The sequence below is a fragment of the Saimiri boliviensis genome, chromosome 6 (assembly GCF_048565385.1).
Source record: "Saimiri boliviensis isolate mSaiBol1 chromosome 6, mSaiBol1.pri, whole genome shotgun sequence".
Lineage (NCBI taxonomy): Eukaryota > Metazoa > Chordata > Mammalia > Primates > Cebidae > Saimiri > Saimiri boliviensis.
In genome coordinates this window covers 96,499,945-96,521,293 of record NC_133454.1, presented here as the reverse complement: position 1 = coordinate 96,521,293, position 21,349 = coordinate 96,499,945, and the positions used below count along the sequence as shown (strand labels likewise).

The window sequence follows — 21,349 nt, the reverse complement described above, 5'->3', positions numbered from 1 at the left end:
TAGAGTATTGAATGCTTTACTTCCAGCCCTAAGAAAACAATATTGCACATTAAAAGAAGCTGGCCTATCAAATGCTACTTTTGAGTCTGACTTCAAAGAAATTGAACATTTGGTAGAGAGGAAAAAAGTGGTAGTTTGGGCTGACCAAACTACTGAACAACCAAACCAAAACGATCTACCAGGGATTTCTGTTCTTATGACCTTTCCGCAACTTGGACCAGTTCAGCCTATTTCTTGTTGTAAGTATAACTTTTGATTTAAGTAAATAGTAACATTATTTATAAAGAGAACCTTTGTATATCAGTCTAAAGAACAGTTAATTTTTAATAGGTTTGGCTATTTTATGAAAATTAATGGGAAATTTAGCTTTATAGTCATTTCAATTAACCAGTATCTTCCAAATATCTAGAGCATGTATGCATTGATGTTCTAAATAACTCTAGCAGTAAAATTCATTTTACCCTCCTTTCTTTTCTTTTCTTTTTTTTTTTTTTTTTTTTTTTTCTGAGACAGGGTCTCACTCTATCACCCAAACTGGAGTGTAATGGCACAATCAAAGCTCGCTGCAGCTTCCACCTCCTGGGCTCTAGCAATCCTCCCACTTCACACTTCAGCCCCACAAGTAGCTGGGACTTGAAGGCATGCACTACCATGCCTGTCTTTTTTTTTTTTTTTTTGTAGAAACAAAGTCTCACTATGCTGCCCAGGCTGTCCTCAAACTCCTGGGCTCAAGCAGTTCTCTGCCTTGGCCTCCCAAATTGCTGAGATTATAGGCATGAGCCACAGTGCCTGACTCATTTTACCTGTTTTTGATGGAATAATTTTGCTTCCCATCCTTCTTTAAAATGTAACTTCTATTAAGGTCAGGAAATTGTAATTAATCATATCATATTCTATAATAATAATCTGTTCCTAAAGTCAACTAACTGTGTAGTTTACTATTTTTCTATTGACAAATCACTTGATACTTCTCTTTTTTATGTAAACAAAGCTAACATATATATAATCTTAGTTTAGAAAAAAGGTCAGACAATGTAGAAGAACATAAGAAGTAGAGTGCCATCTTAAACTCTTCCCAGAACCTTAATTTTATGCCCTATCTCAGAGATTAAATGCTATTAAGAATTTATCTTTGCAGTGAGTGTGTAATACAAATGTATTTGTATCACATAAAGTTTTCTGTTAAGTTTCACATGAATGCTAGCACATTATTCATAGTGGTCTGCAACTTTTTTGTTTAGTTTATTGTACTTATTGGTTTTACTTGTTTAGTTTATTATCAATATTTTAAGGCACATACATAAAGAATCTACCTCATATTTTTATTCTTTTTGAGAATCGAGAGAATAAATGTACCATAATTTAATTAACCTTTTTTTCTATTAGTGGACAGTACAATCAGAGAACATATCTGTGTATTCATATTTGTGCATGCATAACAGATTCTTAGAAGCTGATTTGCCAGGTTAAAGAACATACAATATTTTTTTCAATGTATCATGTTAAACTGCTTTTCAAAATTTCTTTTCCTATACTTAGTGCACATGAGAGTACCTGTTTCATCTTTACCTAAACCAAAAATAGTTAAAACAGCAATAATCATAATGCATAGTCTTTTAAAATTTTTGACTCTCAGATTACAGATAAGGCCAATTCATACCCTGTGATGTATCCTTTGCTCATTTGCACTAGTGAAGATTTTTGTTTATTTGTTAGGAGTTTGAGGTTTTTCTTTTTTTTTTTTTTTTTGCTTGGATTTTACTTGACACTTTGTATCTGATAACGCTTTGTTCATTTGGTGCTGCTTTATTTTTTTATATATGTTGAGCAATAATTGATCAATTTATTGTACTTTTAACTTTCATATAGTCAAATCTGCCTATATTTTCCATCATGGGGAATTTCTTGGGTATCTGGTGCTTGTTAGCCCTTCATTCCCCACTACAGTCCATTTTTCTTATGTGAGCTAAATGTGTGCTGGGTCATTTGGCTCCAATGTGTCCCAGCACACATTTGGCCCACTTGAGACAGAGTGTAGTTGGGAGTAAAGGGCTAAAAAATAAGACCTTAATCACAGAGAATAATAATCTGTTGAAGTCCGATTTTATGTTAAATCTTGTTCCTCTGAATACAATCTGACTTCTGGCCTACTGAAATATTTCTTCAGTCTTTGAGTTTTAATAGTTTTACTATATTGTGCCTAGTTGACTTTATTTTTCCTTCTCTTAAGTGGGTTCATGACTTTCTGAAGTTATATCTGCATTATCTTTCATTTATTTTGGAAAATTCTTAACCATTATCTCTTCACTTATTGCTTTTACCAATTTTGCTCTCTCCTCTATTTCTGGGACATCAATTATATTGCATGGCACTTTCTAATTGTATTGTCTATGCCTTTTACACTTTTGCTTTTAATGTTTTTTTCTCTCCCTGGATAATTTTGTTTCTCACGTTCTGCAGTTTACTTAGGTAATCTAGAGATTATTAAAGAATATGGGAGGATTGTATAGGTTATGTGCAAATGCTATATTATTTTATATATAAAGGATATGAGCATCCATGAGTATGGTCATGCAACCTATCCCTCTCAGCTGAGAGATGACTACAATTTAAAGTCTGTGTCTGAGAATTCCAAAGTCTTTATATACAGATTTTTTTGCATGTGGTCTTATTTCCCCATATATGTACTAATTTTTTTGTGCCAATCAGGCATTTGCAAAATTGTTTGTAGAATATTTTGATGTATCTGATCATGATATTAAATATCTCAGAGAATATTTACAATTGCTTCTTCCAGACTCAAGGTAGCATTAGCAATTCAAAATCACCTCAGTCTTATTTCAAAAACTGAGATAATTTGATATTAAACTGTAGTTTCTTGAGGGCCTGTCTATTTCTGATTTGCCCTCTACAGTATAGCTACCTGTTCAGAGTCCCAACTCAAAGCAAGGAAGACTTAGAAAGACCCTAAATTCCAGTTCCAGAAACCTATTCACACAAAGCTCTTTAACGCTGTTGCTATGCTTTTCTGCCAGCTCCTCTAGCATAAGCAAACAACCTCAAGGGAAAATTAGCTGAAGTTGCAGAAATTACCTTCCTGAGCCTCAAGTTTCCTCCTGATACTCACCTATAATTTTTCAGCATCTTATTAATAATCTAGCACCTTCAAACATTTTTTTTATATTTTGTCCAGACTTTTCATTGCCTTCAGAAGGAAGATTGGTCTCGATTATCTCCATCTTCATTATTAGCAGAAGTTCCCTATATTACACTTTTACATTAAGAAGATAGGGAAGTTGGATAGATTCTCTTAAAATATATATATTTTGTATACACACATATAGTCTTTCTCTTTTAATAAAGTATTAGACTTGACCTAGTTGCAATCTCTGGAAAGCAAAACTTAAGATTTTTTTCTGATTCTCTCATACCTTTTAGGCACGATTCTTTTTTTATAATGTACTCAAGATGTTAAAGAGGAAATAGGATTTTAACACCAAGATTGAGAAATACTGACCACCTGCTATATGATGCTCATTATTCCTTATTTAAAAATCCGTATTTCATATACAGTATAATTGCATAGACTACACTTGTCAACAATAAAACAAAAGAATTTACTTGACTCTTAATTCCTTTTCATATATTTTTGAAGGAAAGACTTGAAGCCATGTTATATTTTATAATTACGTGTTTTCTTTTGAAAACATATTAGAAAATGGGTTTTGTTTTTATAATATTTTGTTCTCTGTTGGTTACTTTACTATTTCATTCAAATGATTTTAGAGATTATTTATTTATTATTATGTCTTATCCATTCCATGAATTATGTATGTTGTATACATGATGAATAGTGTCAAAGAGGAATAATAGGAATGGTGTTTATAAGTGAGTTCAAGTGCTTTGCAGACCTTTAAGAGTATTTACTAGATTAACTACTTTCTTTTTACTTAAATACACACACATGGGGTGCTTTTAAGAACCTGGGCCAGGCACAGCAGCTCACGCCTACAATCCCAGTATTTTGGGAGACTGAGGCAGGCCAATCACTTGAGCCAGGGGTTCAAGACCAGCCTGAGCAGCATGGCAAAATCCTATCTCTACAAAAAATCCAAAACTTAGCTGGGCATAGTGGCCTATGTCTGTAATCCTAGCTACTTGGGCGGCTGAACTGGGAGCATCACTTGAGCCTGGAAAGTTGAGGCTACAGTGAGCCAAGATTGCACCATTGCACTCCAGCCTAGGCAACAAAGCCAGACTCTGTCTTAAAAAAATAATAATAATAAATGAGATTAACTATAATGAATATAGCCTATACTCTATTGTTGGGCATTTGGCTTATTTAATAAATTTTCACTATTATTGCGCATAGTTTTTTAGTAAGCAAATATGTATATTTATCTTTGTGCTCATATCTGATTATCCCTACAATAAATTCTAAGCAGTAAAATTTCTGGCTCAAGATAAATTCACATTATACAAAATTTGCAATATATATTGCCAAGTAACTCCCGTCATTCAAGTGATTTTAACCCACATCAAGCAGTATAAAAGAACGAGCTTTTTTTTTAGCTTCACCAGCTTTTGATGTTAAAATATTTTTAATTTCTACTTTTAGTAAATCAATTATAAACATGTGCATAAGCACAAATAATACCATGAGTACCATGTGCCAACTCCTAACTTTAAAACTTATCAGTTTATGTCTAGTCTTGAGAACCCACCTGCTTTCCTCTATCCCAGCTCTTACACTAGATTATTTTGAAGTAGATCTCAGACAGCATATCATTTCTTCCATTTATATCGTGTGTATTAAAGAAAAATGTCATCAAATATCTAATGTGTTCAAATTTTCCCCATTATCTCATAAATTGTTTGTTTCTATGATTTGTTTCCATTAAGATCCAAACAAGGTTCATACCTGTGCAGTCTTTTTTAATCTGGGACACTCCCTCTTTTGTCTTTGCTCATTTTTAGGTTGGTGCAGAAGTAATTGCAATTTTTACTATTGAAAGGCAATGCTTGTTGATACTTTGCCAATAATCATAAATATTACCTTTTTCCCATTTTCATTACTGACATAGTTGAGTGTGTTTTTTTAAGAGTCTTTTTTCAGTGAATTGCCTAGCCATCATTTGAACATTTTTCTAATATTGTCATCTTTTGTAACAATTGTTACTTTTTTACAAGAGCTAAAGTGTAAGGTTTTTTTTTCATTCATTCAACAGTGTTTTACTTATAGCAGTATTTCAGGCACTTGTCTGATGATAGGGATCAAAGTATGAAACACACTTCACCACCCTCAAGGAGCTCACTTCTAGTAGAGAAAGACAATAATATGGTAAGTAAAATAATGCTAGAAGGTAGTACATGCTATAAAAAAGAAATAAAGGGAGTTTAGGAGTGTGGCCAGGGAGGAGATATTGGTATTTTCAATAGCAGGATCAGGGAGGATCTCACTTAAAAAACTTGAAGAGGTCACAGGATTAGCTATATGAATATCTGGGAGAAGAAACTTTTTTAGGTAGAGGGACACAATCACAGTGCAAAATCCCTAAGGCACAAATTTAACCTGACATATTCAAAGGCTGTTGAGGATATATAACTAGTACAAAGAAAAAGACAATGAAAATATATAATGAGATCGGAGAGATAAAGGGAAGGACGGTAGATCTAATTAGTCTAAAAAACTAAATTAAGTCCTTATAGTAACCTGTAAGTCCTTACAGCCTTGTAGGTTACTATAAGGACTTAATTAGTCTTTTACTGTGCAGGGAGCCATGGCATGGTCTGAGCAGCAATGTAACATATTTCAATTGTGCTTTTAAAAGATCTCCCTAACTGCTGTGTTGAGAATAGATTATACTATGGCAAGGGCTGAAACAAGAGAAAGTTACTGGAATAACCCAAGCAAAAGATGGTGGTGATTCAGACCAGGTTAATAGCAGTGGATTTGGTGAGAAGTGGTCCGATTCTAAAATGTTTTGAAGGTAGAGCCAGCAAGATTTCCAAGAAAATTAGTTTTAGAATAGGAGAGAAAGAAAGACCTAAGATTGACTCTAAAATTTTTGAACTTAGCTTCTGAAAGAATTGAGTCACCTTCAGAGAGATAAGGAAGACTTCAAATGAAGCAGGTTTACAGGATGGAGGTTGTAGAAAATTAGGGGTTCTGTTCTAGCCATATTAAATTTGCCTAAGATATATCCAAGTGGAGACATGTAGGCAGTTAAGAATCTGAAGTTCAGGAGAGAAGTCAAAGCTAAAATACAAATTTGAGAGTTGTTAGCATTTAGATGATATTTAAAGCCATTGGACAGGATGAAATCACTAAGGGATATTAACTTTTTTCTGTAACATATATGGTATAACTATACCCTTCAAGTTTTACCACTTACTCTTGCTTTTGTTTGAGGTTTCCTTGTTAATGCTGAAAGTTAAAACTTTTATGTAGTAAAATAGCTTTCTCTCTCTATTTCAGTGCCTTTGGGATCTTTCCTCAAATGGCTTTTCCATTCAAAAGTTTTTAATTATCCCTTCCACTTTCTCCTAACTTATGTTAGTGTTAAATGATAGGCAAGAATCGAACTTTATTTTTTCCAAGGAGACTAGCATTCTTATATAGATATACTGAAAATTCATTCCGACGGCACCTGTGTTTTTTGTACAGTAAATAGTCATATGTAATTCTGTTTACTGAATTTCTACTCTCTTATTTTGCCTGTTTGTCTGTCTTAGGGCCAGTAGCTGTTATTTTAATACGTGATACTTTATAGTATCTTTTATATGTAGCATGCTAGCCCTTCTTCATTATTCTTGGTCTGGAAAGCATTCTTTGCTTTGTCTAGGAAATCAATGTCAAAATAATTTCTAGTTTCAAGGAAATAAATTTTTTTTAATTCATAAATTAACTTCACATATTTCCAATATCAAATCTTTTTTCTCTAGAATCATTTGTCTCTCTGTATTCTTATCTTTTTATATGTTCCTCAGCAAAGTTTCAGAGTTTTCTTTATAAGTGTTTTATACGTTTGACTGAAGAGATCCCTATATGCAATATTTGTATTTTTGTGACATGGACTACTTTTTACTTGTCTTAAACTAATAAGCCTAAATTCTTACTCAGAAAAAAATGAATTTTGTAAATTTTATTAATTTTAATTATTTGCCAATAAACTAGACTTGATTTTTGGATAGATATTTGACTTGAGATCTTTACCTCCAAACTACAAGTGTATTGACTAAGAGTGAAATATGTACCTATTTTGGAGTCTGGAAAACAGATAGCACACGCACTGAGTGTAGTGCAAGACTGGGGTGCTAACAGAAAGATTTATTTATGGAACTGATAAAATTTCTGACATTAAATGAAAAGTCAAGATTTCTTCATTATCCATCTGGAAACTCACATTTGGTCGTATTTCTGTCTGTAACCTTTACTTTTTTAAAATTTTGCACCCAATGTCAGTGATTTTATCTTAAAAGTACAATAAAAAATACTAAGAGAACCAGTCTCTTATATACAGATATTCTGATTGAATATAGAGTTCATGCATAAGTTTAAGTTCTCCTAAAATTACTTGAATACAAGGAAATTTCATTTAAAAGTTAGGAAATGTCTATACTAATTTCTCATATAGCAAATATAAAGCAGCAAAATGTTAATAAACCAAATTTTCCATATTTTTCCATTTGGCAATAATATTTAATCATTAAACAATGGAAATTATGCTTTTAGCCCAAAATACATTTTGTTTGACTCATCATTCCCATGTGCATAAGACAGTATTTGGTTATTCATCTATAACTGCAAATATTACTGTGAATTAAAAGGTTCTTTTTATTCTCTTCTTTTCCATCTTTGGTAAAGTGTAAATACTGGGTAAATGAGACTGAGAGAGAAACATGATATCTACTATTTCCCACAGAGAAATATCAAAAGTTTATTGATTGATTTATTATTCAAAGTGCTGGATTAATTTAAAGGACTACAATAGTTGCCTGATACATAGGGAACTGTTGTTAACTATACATCCCTAACCACGATAGTGTCTCATAAGTGTATTATAAAATATTTATTAGTGTGGTTAATTTAGTGGTACCTTATATTAGTTTGGTTAATTTAATGGTACCTTACCTTATAAGATAAGGTTTCATATCTTATAAATAGTTAAAATTCATTTACCTGTATCATTTGCAACTATGAATTCCATGAGTCATAAGGCTGTTAAAAAGAATCCAGATTTATGATGAGTACACTAATTGTATCAATTATTTGTAGCCCAGAAGTGTTTATTGCAATGCATATATTAATATTTGATTTCACTTTAGAACTTTTCCAACTAATTTTGATTTAGCATAGTTTCCTAGAATATCTCCTCACTTACATATTAACAGGAGTGCTTGCAAAAGAAGAATCCTTGCCATCATTTTGTACCATGCCTCAATTAGATCTAATCCCATTCATCAATGTCTCCCTGTTGTGAACCCTACTTTGCAGCCTGTGACTCATGTTTGCTAAATACTGCATTCTGCCTTTACAATAAAATACAGCTCTGTATATCTTTTAACATTTGCAGTCTTAAGCTTTTGATAAATTAATTCCTCTGGGTAAAATCATTTGGAACACATGACATGGCACATCAAGATGTGATGATCCCAAAAGACCTGGGATTTTTAACCCATTAGTGATAAATTATCTGGTCTCTTTATTTTATTTAAAGGAACCATCTGTGAAATATTTCAAAAGCTGAAATATATAGAGCCCCCTCTACTTAAGAAGCCACATGAATTACCATTTAGTAGTTGTGTTTTAGATATGTAAAACAAAGAGAGAAAAAAGTGTTTCTTAATTTTCTTTAAAATATTTTTAGAAAAATTGGTATAAGAAATTAATAATATAATGACATCTAAACTATTTTTAATTTCTCTTGTCTCTTTCCACTGCAGTCTACACTTTGCACTGCCACTAAAAGGATCTTCCTAATAAAGTGTAGACATCTTAGAAGAGCCTTCAAAGGCTTTTTCAGTCCAGTGTCAAGCTGTAGGCATACTTTTGTCCAGCACCTGGTATCCCAACTTTCAAATAACATGATTTCTGTTTCTTGCCTCTGCAGTTTCCAAGCTTTCCCATCAATTTCAAATGCTGTTTTCTCTCCCTCCATCCCACTTCTTGGCCTAAATCTTTCTCCACAATGAGAGTCCAATTCAGATATTTCCTTCTTCATGAAACCTTACCTTTAATGGATCATCTTTCCTTTACCTGCATATATTCCTTTGTATTCCCATAGCTTTTAAGTTTCTTACTCCTTTCACTAGTGTTTTAACTTTGTTACTATCTTAGCAATAAACATTTGTTTTTTAATTTGGAAAAAAGTAAAGCCAAAAGAAACAAGACATACTTTATTAACCTATATTAGTATTTAGTTTTAATAGCCTACCGGACTTTTTTTCTAAGCATACATGTGTGGTTCGCTTTTTTAAAACAAAAATGATGGAATCTATTATACATGTAGTTGGTGGCCAGCTTGTTTTTCACTGAACTACTTGCTGTAGATGCATTTTCCTATCAATAAATATGAATTTAAGTCATTTTTAATAGCTGCATATTATATTGACCCAATCTCCTGATAATTAATATTTAGGTTGTTTTTACTTTGTTATAAGCAGCACCCCATTAAATGTCTGTGCATGTGTATTTATTTTGCAACTTGCCAATTATTTCCTAATTAAGGCCCTAGAAGAATAGCTAAATGAAAGAGTATGTACATTTTGAAAGCATTTGATGTGCATTGTCTGATTCCCTACCCCTAGAACTATTATAACTGTAGCCTAATACGTAAGTGGGTAATGAAGGTGAAGGTGAACATTTTTTCATGTGCTTTTGTCTAGTTATGATTTTTTTCTGAATTACCTTTTCCTTTGCCTTATTTTTGTCTTATCTATTTTACTTTGTAAGAATCATTTCTCTCAGAGACAGACCAACCAACCTATATACACATATATACATAGACATGCATACAGACGTACACATACATGAGCTCTAAATTCTTTGCCAAATGTGTTACATGTATTTTTTTTTCTCTCTGATTCATGATGGGTTTTTAACCCAATTTTAGGTTATGAAGATATCCATATTTTATCTGCTTACTTTCTCTTTTCAGTAGTAATAGGAGATAGCATTTGATTTTGGGAGAAATGAAGTAGTATGTTGCCTCCTATTCAGATTTTTAAGTCTATGAAGGAAGTTTTATTTTTTTAAGTCTCCATTACGTTAATTATATATGTTATTACTCTGTATTGCTTGCATTACTTTTTACCTGACTTTCCCCTGGAAAATAAGAAACAAGACTCCAGCTCTGGCAACAATAAATATAATTGCTATAATGACTTTAAGCATGTCATTTTCTTGCTGTGAGCAACAAATTATAAAATTATGAAGTTTAACTGACTACTAAAGCCATCTAGTACTAAATCCTGGTTGTGCATATAAGATGATCCCCATTGTAACTTCCCTGGTGGCCAGTAGATAGGACTACTCTTTTAAAGTAGAGATTCAGTGAAAACTAGATATAGATTGCCAAACGATATAATTCCCATGACATGGAAATGTTGTAGTGAAAACAGCTAAGGACTTACCTTTCTTAAGCCTTTCAGTTTTTGCTACTAGGAAACATTGGTGTAAGTTTATTTATTTATTTATTTTTTAATAGTAATGATGCAGTAAAACCAAGCATTTGGTTTAAAATTATTTGGATGTGAGTTGTCATTAGCAATTAACTGTTTTAAGGGCATTTCCAACATTTCTTTAAACTATCCTTAGGAAGATAGATATAAAATTACTGGAGATTTTTCTGTTTTCAGTTGGAATATATGCTGGATGATTATATGTAACAAACTTACAGTATTTACAATATTTGTTTGGTTTTGGTTTTCTTTGTTTGTTTGATTGATTTTGAGACAAAGTTTGGCTCATGTTGCCCAGGCTGGAGCGTGATGGTGCCATCTCTGCTCACTGCAACCTTTGCCTTCTGGATTCAAGGGATTTTCCTGCCTCAGGCCCCCAAGTAGCTGGGATTTCAGGTGCCACCACCACCCCCCGGCTAATTTTTTTGTATTTTTAGTAGAGGTGGAGTTTCACCATGTTGACCAGGCTGGTCTTGAACTTTTGACCTCAGATGATCCACCTGCCTCAGCCTCCCAAAGTGCTGGGATTACAGACGTGAGCCACTGTGCCCAGCCAATATTTGCAGTATTTTGAGCTACTAGTGTGCTATACTGCTGTTTCTTGATTCATCTGTGTTTAGATGTTATAACTTCTAATCATGAGAGATGAAGAATTAACTCACAACACCACCATATTAGATATTCTCTGGTTTTGCTAATGTATTTTAGCAGGATCAGGTAAGAAGTGACATGTATATGTTATATAAAATATATATATACACAATTTTTAATGTCACATACTCATACGTGAATATGTGTAATGTAATTTTAGGGCCTACTTAAGGAAATTTTTTATAATTAAATAAATAAAATATTATTAAAAACATCTGTTAGAAGTAAGAATAGGCCAGATGAGATGGCTTATGCCTGTAATCCCAGTACTTTGGGAGGCCAAGGTGGGCGGATCACCTAAGGTCAGGAGTTCGAGACCAGCCTGACCAACATGTGGAAACCCTAACTCTACTGAAAATACAAAAAAATTAGTTGGGCGTGGTGGTGTATACCGTAATCTCAGCTACTCAAGAGGCTGAGGCAGGAGAGTTCACTTGAACTCGGGAAGCAGAGGTTGCGGTGAGCCAAGATCTCACCATTGCACTCCAATCTGGACAACAAGAGTAAAACTTGTCTCAAAAAAAAAAGAAGTAAGAATACATTGACTTTTTTAAAGACTAATTTTAGGGAAATAGACATGAAGCATCTCTTTTATATATTTATTTGTTTTTCTGGTTTCTCCTGGAAACATTTTAGAGTCCTCAGCCAAATCTGTGAGATAGACTTCCTGGATAATTGAAATATTTGGAAGATGCAAATACTGAAGTCGACTAGATTATGCTTATAGGTAGACTTAACTACCTTAACAAGCAACACCACCGATATGTACATTTGTAGATGTTTCTCTTGAGGTATAGGCAGTCAATTTGTCAAACCTTTTTTCAAGTCTTAGGTACTTCTTCATCAGATTCTCCTATGTTATGTTAAAATCAAAATGCCCAATTTGTTGCTTTTATTATGTTGCCATTCATCAATTATATCTCTTAAAATTCTACACATTTGAGAGATAGTGACAGGTGAATATTCAACTTGACTTTTTTAACCACTTAACCAGTCACCAAATATTTATCTATAATTTTTATAGCCACTTAGCAAACATAATTTAGTTTGTCGTGCAAATTAATTATGTTTTCATTATGATTTCACTGTTTTTGTTTTGATTTTTAGCTGTGGTTTCATGAATAGCATATTTAATACTCCGCAATACTGTACAAGTACACAAATGTTAATATACTTTTGTTGTAATCCATGTAACATTGTTTTAGAATCTGGGCTATTAATGATGAAAATATTTGTATTCCTTCTCCATCTAATCCATAATTTCAGTGCATGCATTTACAGTTAATTTCAAAAGTGGTTTTAATTCTTAAAAGTCTTTTGAGAGGCTTCTAAAACTTGGCAGTCTCAACAAAATGTTTTTGTCTAACTTCCTTTTTAAGTCTGTCTTTAGACTTACAGTAAACAAACTTTTTGAAGCGGGAATCTCTAGCCATAATGCAGGAACAGATGAACAGAACACTCACCACTTTATCCTGAAACACACATTTTCAGTTTTTTATAAGATGCCTTAAAGCATCGTATAAATGTTTTAAAATGTTTTCTAACAATTAATGAGTAAGTATTACAAAAGCTAGGATTGAACTCATTGGTTCTGCTTTATAGTTATCTCCAGAAAACTAGTCAATCTGGGGGAAACTACAAATGTCAGTACCTATGTCTTTTTTATTTTTATGTTTCATTTACAAAGAACTTTTTGATTTTCCATTTAGGGGGTATATGGGCCTGGCTACCAGTATTATAGAGAAGTAGGAGAAAAATCAGCATACATTTATTATTAAGAAATTACTTAATGCACCTACTGTCAGCTGTGCATATTGGCCTCAGTCTACAGCCTATCCAGAGAGTAAAACCTCATGTCTTTTAATGCAGTAATAAAGGAGCAGTCACCTGGCAATGTAGGTGATGGTAATTGGGTAAGGGAGACCTCGGAATCCAGTTTTCTTATACAGAATTCCAAGAATTTTTCTGTTTTAACTCTAGTCTGTGCTTTCAGAGACAACCTCATGCCTTCAGTTCCTGAAATATTCAGAGCTTTGAAAGAGCTGATTTTTTATTGGCTTCCTACCCACTACCCCAAACATTATTCCCCCTCTTTTGTCATTTATTATTTTATAGGGGAGGATTATATTTAGTAGATAAGCTAAAGTATAAAAAGGAAAATAAAATAATTTATTATTTTCCCAGTGAGCTATAAACCTGAATTAATATTTTGATGAATTGGGATATATTTCCTTCTCTGTTTTCTGTTACTATTCCGCCCTTTTTTGCTCAAGGGGGTTGTATGCTTTGATTTGTTTTTGGTTGTTTTTGTTTTGCTTTGTCAAAATTGGGATCATATCTTATACTACTTCATTAATGAACATTTTTTTCATATCATCAAATAATCTATAAAATGTAGTTTTAAGTATCAGTATAATTGTGAATGTCATTGTTCATTTAGTTATTTAGTCATTGCCTAAGTGATTTAATTACCTCTGTAGTAGAGGCTTAGTGTTTTCTGGTGGTGAAGAACTTGGCATCTGGATTAGCAAAACTTCTGAGTTTGTATGCCTGCTCTATCTTTTCTTTATATTTTCTTTTTATGGATCCCGTGAGTTTTTTTGTTTGCTTATTATAATTATGCTTTTACTTATAAAATTAAGGGGAAAAAATATATTTCTGTCCACCGTTCCACCAGCCTAAGGAATGTAGAGAAGGAACCAGAGCCACAGGTAGTCTCGCCTAGAAATCTGCCTCTTTGCCCAGAAGTGTTTCATCCATGTGTGGTATAGCCACCAGTGATGGGAGCAAGCCCAATAATATTGGGTACTTTTCAGTATTGTTATTTTCTGCACTGAAGCTACTGAGCCAGGACTGACTTTTAGAGCCTCTTAGTACTACTTTCAGTGTTCAAGATGTTGGCATTTTACTATATTGCATAGCCATATCTCACTCATTCTCCCCCACTCCCACCTACTCCATCATCCCTGGTCCTAATTTAAGGGACATCACTGATTTCTGCCAGTGTCAGTTACCTAACTCCCTGGGATAGCACTGAAGGGTGAAGTACAGGGACTACTATAAGTCATTCTTCTCCATGCCTTTCTTTAAGAGTCTTAGCTATAGAATATTCTTCAGAAAATCCTATAGTGTTCTGGCATTCAGATGATATTGTTTTCCCATTACCAACATTTGGTCAAATTTACCCCCCCCCCTTTTTTTTTTAATGATGTGACCATTTTAAAGGGAATCTGAATGGGAGCTACATACCTATATTAAGGTTATCACTTGGATTCAATTTGTCTGTTGCAGTTAACCTTCAGATGCCTTCTTGTACTATGGATATTTCTCAAGTGTGCCAGCCAAGTACGGTTTCTAGTAAGAAATTCTTCAAGCATCACCATCTTTTTAAATTCCTTCCCTTTCAAAAAAAAAGATTCTAATATGTATATTATTTTATAAAACTCATTCATTACAAGTTTACATTTTACATTTTCAAGCTTCATTAAACATGGATCAAAATACATTGATTCTCTTTTAAAAATTGAATGCTATATTAAAATATTAGAAGCCAAGCAGTTAGGCCTTGTATCTGAAAACATGGTGTGTTTATGTCTGAAACTGTTTATAAACCTGTTTTAATTGTTTGGGAGTGTCTAGAGGTGAATATGCAGAGAAAGTAGGGTGCCTAACCTAAAGAGAGATGCCATTTTTAACATCATTCTACCAACTTAAATCTTACCCATTCATTGCCCTTGGTACAACTTCGTAGGAGCCAAAGTTGATTTTTAGTACTGTCTCTATCTGCTACTCTTGTTCTAAGATCATTTCCTACTTATCCTGACTCCTTTTCTTTCCTTTCCCCTACCTCAGCATAATAATAACAATCATCATCTCTGAATAAGAAATCACAGCCTCAAACCTCAAAGAGTTTCTGCTGCCTCAAGTGTCTATCAGCATCCAAGCTAGAAAGGGAAAAATGTAGATTCCAAGACTCCTACTATTACATGGATCAGAACTCCTGAATAGAGGACAGGACCCCAAGCCTGATAAGTGGGGTTAGAGGGAAGGGGATGTCAAAAAAAAAGAATGCCAAATTTGAGGGAATAACATGCATAAATGGTTCATGGTTTTATGGAACATTGTCAATTTCTCATAATTTACTTACGTAGAATTAATATATACTACTTTCTGTGAACTCTTTATTATAAGGCAGCTAATTAGATACATAGATATCATTAAATATGTTATGGGTTTACTTTACCTGATTTTTATATGATTATTTGACTGTAATACCCTTCTCTAATCTCTCCATCACTGCTCTTACTACTCTTATCCAAGCTGTCATTTCTTGCCTGTAGCAATAGCCTTGTTACCAATTTTTCTGTTTTCTCTCTTGACTATTCTTGACACAGCAAGCAAATTATTCCTTTTAAACATCAATCAGATCACATCATATCCATACCTGAAACTCTCCACAGATATCTTTCTTTGCCCTTGGAATAAATCAAAACCCTTATCTCGTCCATAAATCCTAACATAAGTTGCCCCTTTTGATCTCTCTAGCCTCTTCTCATTCCACCTGTCGCTCTAACTCACAGCACTTCAATCAAACTAGCCTCTTTTCCTCAAGCTCAACAAATTCATTGTTGCCTTGCTATTTTTTCTTTGCATATGCTATTTTTTCTGCCTTTTTCCCCAGATCTTCATAGAACTGGCTCCTTTCATAGCCATTCAAGTCTCAGATCATGTATCCCATCCTTAGAATTGCCTTTCTAGCCATCATAGTTAAAACATCCTTTCTACTTCCCATCACTACCTATTCCATTTCTCTGTTTTATTGTCTTTGCAATTAATTTATCACCCAAATTTTATTTGTTTATTGTCATTTTCCTTCTCCCCTCAAAAATGTAAATTCTTAACTGTCTTGTTTGCCGCTGTACCTAGCATGGCATAGTAGGTACTAAGGTAGAAGGACAGTTAATTCTTTTTATGAAGTACATCTTCTCTTAGATTGTTGCTTTTGTACCACAGCTGACTACAACTTTTTTTCATAAATAAAATATACACTGATCCTGGATTTAAAATAGTCATAGCGATTTTTTTCTTTTAAATTTTTTGACATTATGCTTATTGTTATTATTTGGACATAAATTCCAACAAGTCCTATTCACTTATATCCCATGGGTCATAATCATTCAGGGTAATAGAAATGCAGCACACTTATAATATGTTGAGGAGTTAAAGTCCCAAGAGATGTTGTGGAAATAGCAAAATTACTCAGAAACCATAATATACATTGCTACCCACTGCCTCTTGTATTCAAGTATATGGTACACTGGGCTAGTTCCTTAGATAGGCCCTGGAGAGATTTCTTCCCACGTGGCTGCCAGTCTTCCCTAATCTAGTTTGCAAGAGTGTGCCTTATAACAATGCATTTTTAATTTCCTATTCCCTTCTGTGTAGCACCCATGTTGCCAGGGTATTTTATTGACTATCATCATCTATATGGTCTCTTGTTCTGCAAGGCACAGCCTTCAACTTTGTGATTCATTTTCTCATTTTATGGGGCATTTCTAAAGGAATTATAATCTGACTCCAAGTTTCTTTTTTATCACTTCTACTCTGTAAGCACAAGAATTATGGAATCTTGTTAGGTGGCATTTTCCCAAGCTGAATCGGGAGACTACAACTGTCCCATGCTTACTCTTCTGGAAAGTTACTGTACATCCTTTTCCTCTAATGGAAAAGTACAACAGATCCCTTTTATAGACATAGACCTAACATATCTAATAGTTCTTATAGCCTGTTAAACTCTGTGATCCCCTAACTCAAGATTCTCCACTTGCCATACCTACATAAAGTTCCTTATTACCTAGCTTAGCTAAAGGAGAATAATTATGTATTATGTAATTGTATTTATATATTCTAAAAATGTTATAAGTAAAATTTAGTTGTTTTTATTCTTTTAGTTTTCATTAAATGGGGTCATTATCCTTTTATGTTTATAGTTACAGAAGATTGACTTAAATTTTTATTTAAACCTTTAAATTTTGTTTTTGCTCTGGTTAGCTCCTGAAGCTTTGTTAGCAACTAATCAGCCTAAGTAGTTCTGAATTGATCATCAGCCTTCTGGTCTTTTATTTTATCTGAACTTAATAGTTGAGAAGATGAAAAGAACTCTTTAGATTTATATCATATACATGCTGTGTGTCTGTAGCATCTCTTCTTCTGGGCCCAGTAAAACGAGTGTATGTAAATCCACATTGACTACCATATCTTCATGCTACTTCTTCAGCTTATCATATTCTGCCAGGAGAGCAGAATTACAGCTAAAGATACATCATTGTGATATCACTATTCCTTTTACTGACAAATTGTTAGTCAGTCTGATCATACTAAATTTGATGTCTGGTGTATGTTTAGATTATCCCAGAGGACAGGTAGATATTTCTTCAGTGTTCTATGGGAAGACTGTGATTTTTATCACTCTTTACTTGCAGTAGGAAAAATGTGCTCCACCATCATGGGAATTTGCCCAGTTGCCACTCTCAGAGATTATACCCTATAAGTATGTATTTTTAAAAATTGTGATTCTGTATAATGCTTGTCCCTTAAGAGTTTACGTTCCATTGTGTTTTAAAGTTTAAAATGTTATTATAAACTCTGCATTTGTAAATAACATATATACCTGTTTCAATAATACTTGTGGTTTATATTAATCATCAGCCTTGACAAATTAGGTATCTGATAAACTGAAAGTGAGGCATTGTATGAAATATATTGTTTTAGAGATAACAGTAAGTTAGTTACTCATTATTGGGAAGTAAATTACAACTTTTACTGAAAAAGTTGTATTAATGCCCACACTGCTTAGTGAGTTGGCCAAGGTCACTCGGTGAGCTGTTGGTAGAGCCAGAAATAGAATCCAAGTCTCCTGACTCCCAATTCAGTCCTCTACCCTCCATGTAGTTTTCTATCCTCTATACCCCTGCTGCCTCTCGTGGGAAAAGAAGTTAATCTTCCAGCTATAAATAGCCACCAAATTGGTGGTAGCAGCACAGTGGAGAAAAGTAACTGTCTTTACACTGTAGTATTAGTATAAAAATATCTGGTAGTGGAAAATTTGACAAATGTCATGTTAAAGGGAGTGGAAAATTATTTTAAGATCTGGATCTTATTTATCTCATTCTCAGAAAAGTAAAATTCCTTAATAGAACAGGGATCATATTTTTCTTCTGTTTTTAAATTTTATTTCCTAGAGGGTAATTATCAACCTAGCCATAGCAGAGCATATTGTCAAGTAATATAATAAGAATAATACATGTACTGTTGCTGATTGCTTTAAGTGTATTTTCTAACTTGGTTGAAAGTTTGAATTGCTTTATTGAAATTAGTAACACTTATCTTATTCTGCTTTCAATGTTCTTTAAGTTAGTATTATGTAGTAAAGTAAATATAACATCAACTGGGAATTTTACTTCATGATCAGACAGCATGAATGGAAATACACATTATAGTTTCTTCCATTGACTCCAAAAAAGATATTTTGTGTCAGACACCATGAAGTTCACCAGAATGAAGTAGGTAGAGAAAAGTTAATTGAAAAATATAAGATAATCACACTGAAGTTGATCAACTGTATTGTTACATATGCCATTTATTATTTTGGACATTAATAAAAGGTGTTTACCAGATGTTTTGTTTTTAAATGTTAAGCATTAAATACTAAATCTAATATTGTAAACAATTTCTTTCTTAATTTTGGAGCAAGGACCATGAATTCCCCAACTAAAAATATTAGCATATTTTGTTTCTATTTAAAGATTACTACAAAGTCTTTAATCAGAAGGATGCCATAAACAAAATTATGTTTTAACTATAAGCATAAGAAAGAATTGATAGAGATTGGGAAATGCAAGGTAAAAGGAAAAAAAAAACAAAAATCTATTAATTTGGAACCCAAGTGACAGAGAAGGTAATGATAAAAGTGTAATTAGAAATATGAGAAACTGTGGAACAAAACAACTAGAGGGTCAAGTACAGCTCCTTAGGGAAATATGTACATTTACTGGATGGAAGAAGAAGAGAATAACACAGATATTTGGAATAGTAAAGATATAATTTTGAAAAGCTACAGAAGTTATTAGATACAGCTAAGAAAGATTAGCAGACTTGGTGACCTCTTGACATTTAGGAGATTGACTTCTACAGAGTGATGAGGGTAAAAGTACTCTGAACTCTGAGTTATTTCATTTATCTTTAGTATTAAATCTCATTTTTGCAAACCTATGAATTAAGTATTATGTAGGAGACAAATCAGTTAACTAGACTGCTTAACTGACTACAGTTTTCTCTCAGTATCCTGAGGATAAGTAAGTTGATTCCAGGAACCCATCCAGATACCAAAATCTATGAATGCTCAAGTCCCTTACATAGAATGGCATAGTATATAGGCTACACATATCCTTCTGTGTACTTTAAATCATTTCTAGATTACTTATAATACCTAATCCAATACAAATACCATAAAATGGTTGTTATACTATATATTTTTATTTTTTTGGTTTGCGTTCTGAATATTTTCAGTGTGCAGTTGGTTGAATCCACAAATGCAGAATACGCAGCTACCGAGGGTTAACTCTGTATACCTGACACTTAACAAAAACAATCCTTTCATTCACTCAGAATTTTACTGGTTGTTTCCATTCTTGTTAATTTAGACTAGACTTCCACTCAATTAGTAATAAACTGATCACTGACACCCAAACCCGAACATCACCCAATATACTCATATAACAAACCTATACATGTACCCTGGAATCTAAAAAGCAAGACAAAAGTAATAAACCAATAACATTTTACGATGGAACAAGTGTTTAAAAAACAATATTAAAAGTTTAATACTATTTTCATCTTAAACTCAAATCAAACATAAAAGCTAGAAATTATGAATTTAGTTGGAATTGATTGGAAATTTGTTCCCTAATTACCCAATATCTCAAGAAAGTTAAGCCTATAAATTAATATTGACATTAGCAATGTATTTATTTTATGTTATAGAATTTCTTTGTAATGAGTTTATCAACTTTATTTAAAAGTTTTTAGTAGTTAACAATCTTTTCCTTTCCAACTTATGTTTTTCAGAGTTTTATCAATTGGCATAAAAATACATTATTAGGGTTTGTTAGTTTTAAAACTAATGGAGTTATTTTTTAAAAACTATTTAGGAAACATTATTGAGTGTCTTTTTTATTTTTTATTTTTTGAACAGGCACATCTTCAAGTGAATCCAGTCTGCTTAAGATTCCTCCACAAAAAAGAACTCGGAGAAAACTAATGCCATCTCCCTTGAAAGGACAGCATACTCTAAAATCTCCATCATCTGAAAGTGTGCAGCTCAATGATTCTCTTTGCAAAGAACTTCAGCCTATTGTGTATACACCAGAAGACTGTAGAAAAACTTTTCAAAATCCATCTACAGTAACTTTAATAAAACCATCATCATTTACTACAAGTTTTCAGGCTATCAGCTCAAACGTAAACAGTGAAAATTCTCTGAAGATGTGTGAAGTAGCTATCCCTCATAACACAATAGAAGAATGTGGGCAGGAGGTCTTGGACTCTACATTTACTATATGTGAAGACACCAAGAGCTTGAAGTGCAAATTACCTGAACAAGAATCACTACTAAATGACAACAAAAACATTTTACAACGGTAAAAAAAAAAATTTGCCAATTCCTTTTTTTTTAATGTAGACTTTCAACTATTAGTTGAGATTATTTCATAAACCACGTGTGCTATTTTGATTATAAAAGTCTGTTTTACTTTCATTAAATTTTAATTATGTTTCTCTCTGAATATTAACTCACTAACACAATATTTTAAAGTCTTAAATTTAATATCTTAATTCAATTGACCATCATTAGGAGAGACCTTAAGATATATTTAGTTTGTTCTCTTACCCTGAAATTGGATTATAAAAGCTGTCATTAGAGGATTATTATGTTTATTATTTATTAATATTTTCACTG

General features: G+C 32.9%; 1 protein-coding gene across 1 annotated transcript in view; it reads left to right on the top strand.

Annotated features, from left to right (window-relative positions):
• KIF18A (kinesin family member 18A) overlaps nt 1-21,349 on the top strand; it is a 91,321-nt gene that overhangs the window by 57,737 nt on the left and 12,235 nt on the right. The window contains exons 13-14 of the mRNA XM_010331687.3: nt 4-239; nt 20,588-21,032. Of these exons, the coding sequence (XP_010329989.1) occupies nt 4-239; nt 20,588-21,032 (681 nt within the window). The remainder of the gene's footprint in view (nt 1-3; nt 240-20,587; nt 21,033-21,349) is intronic.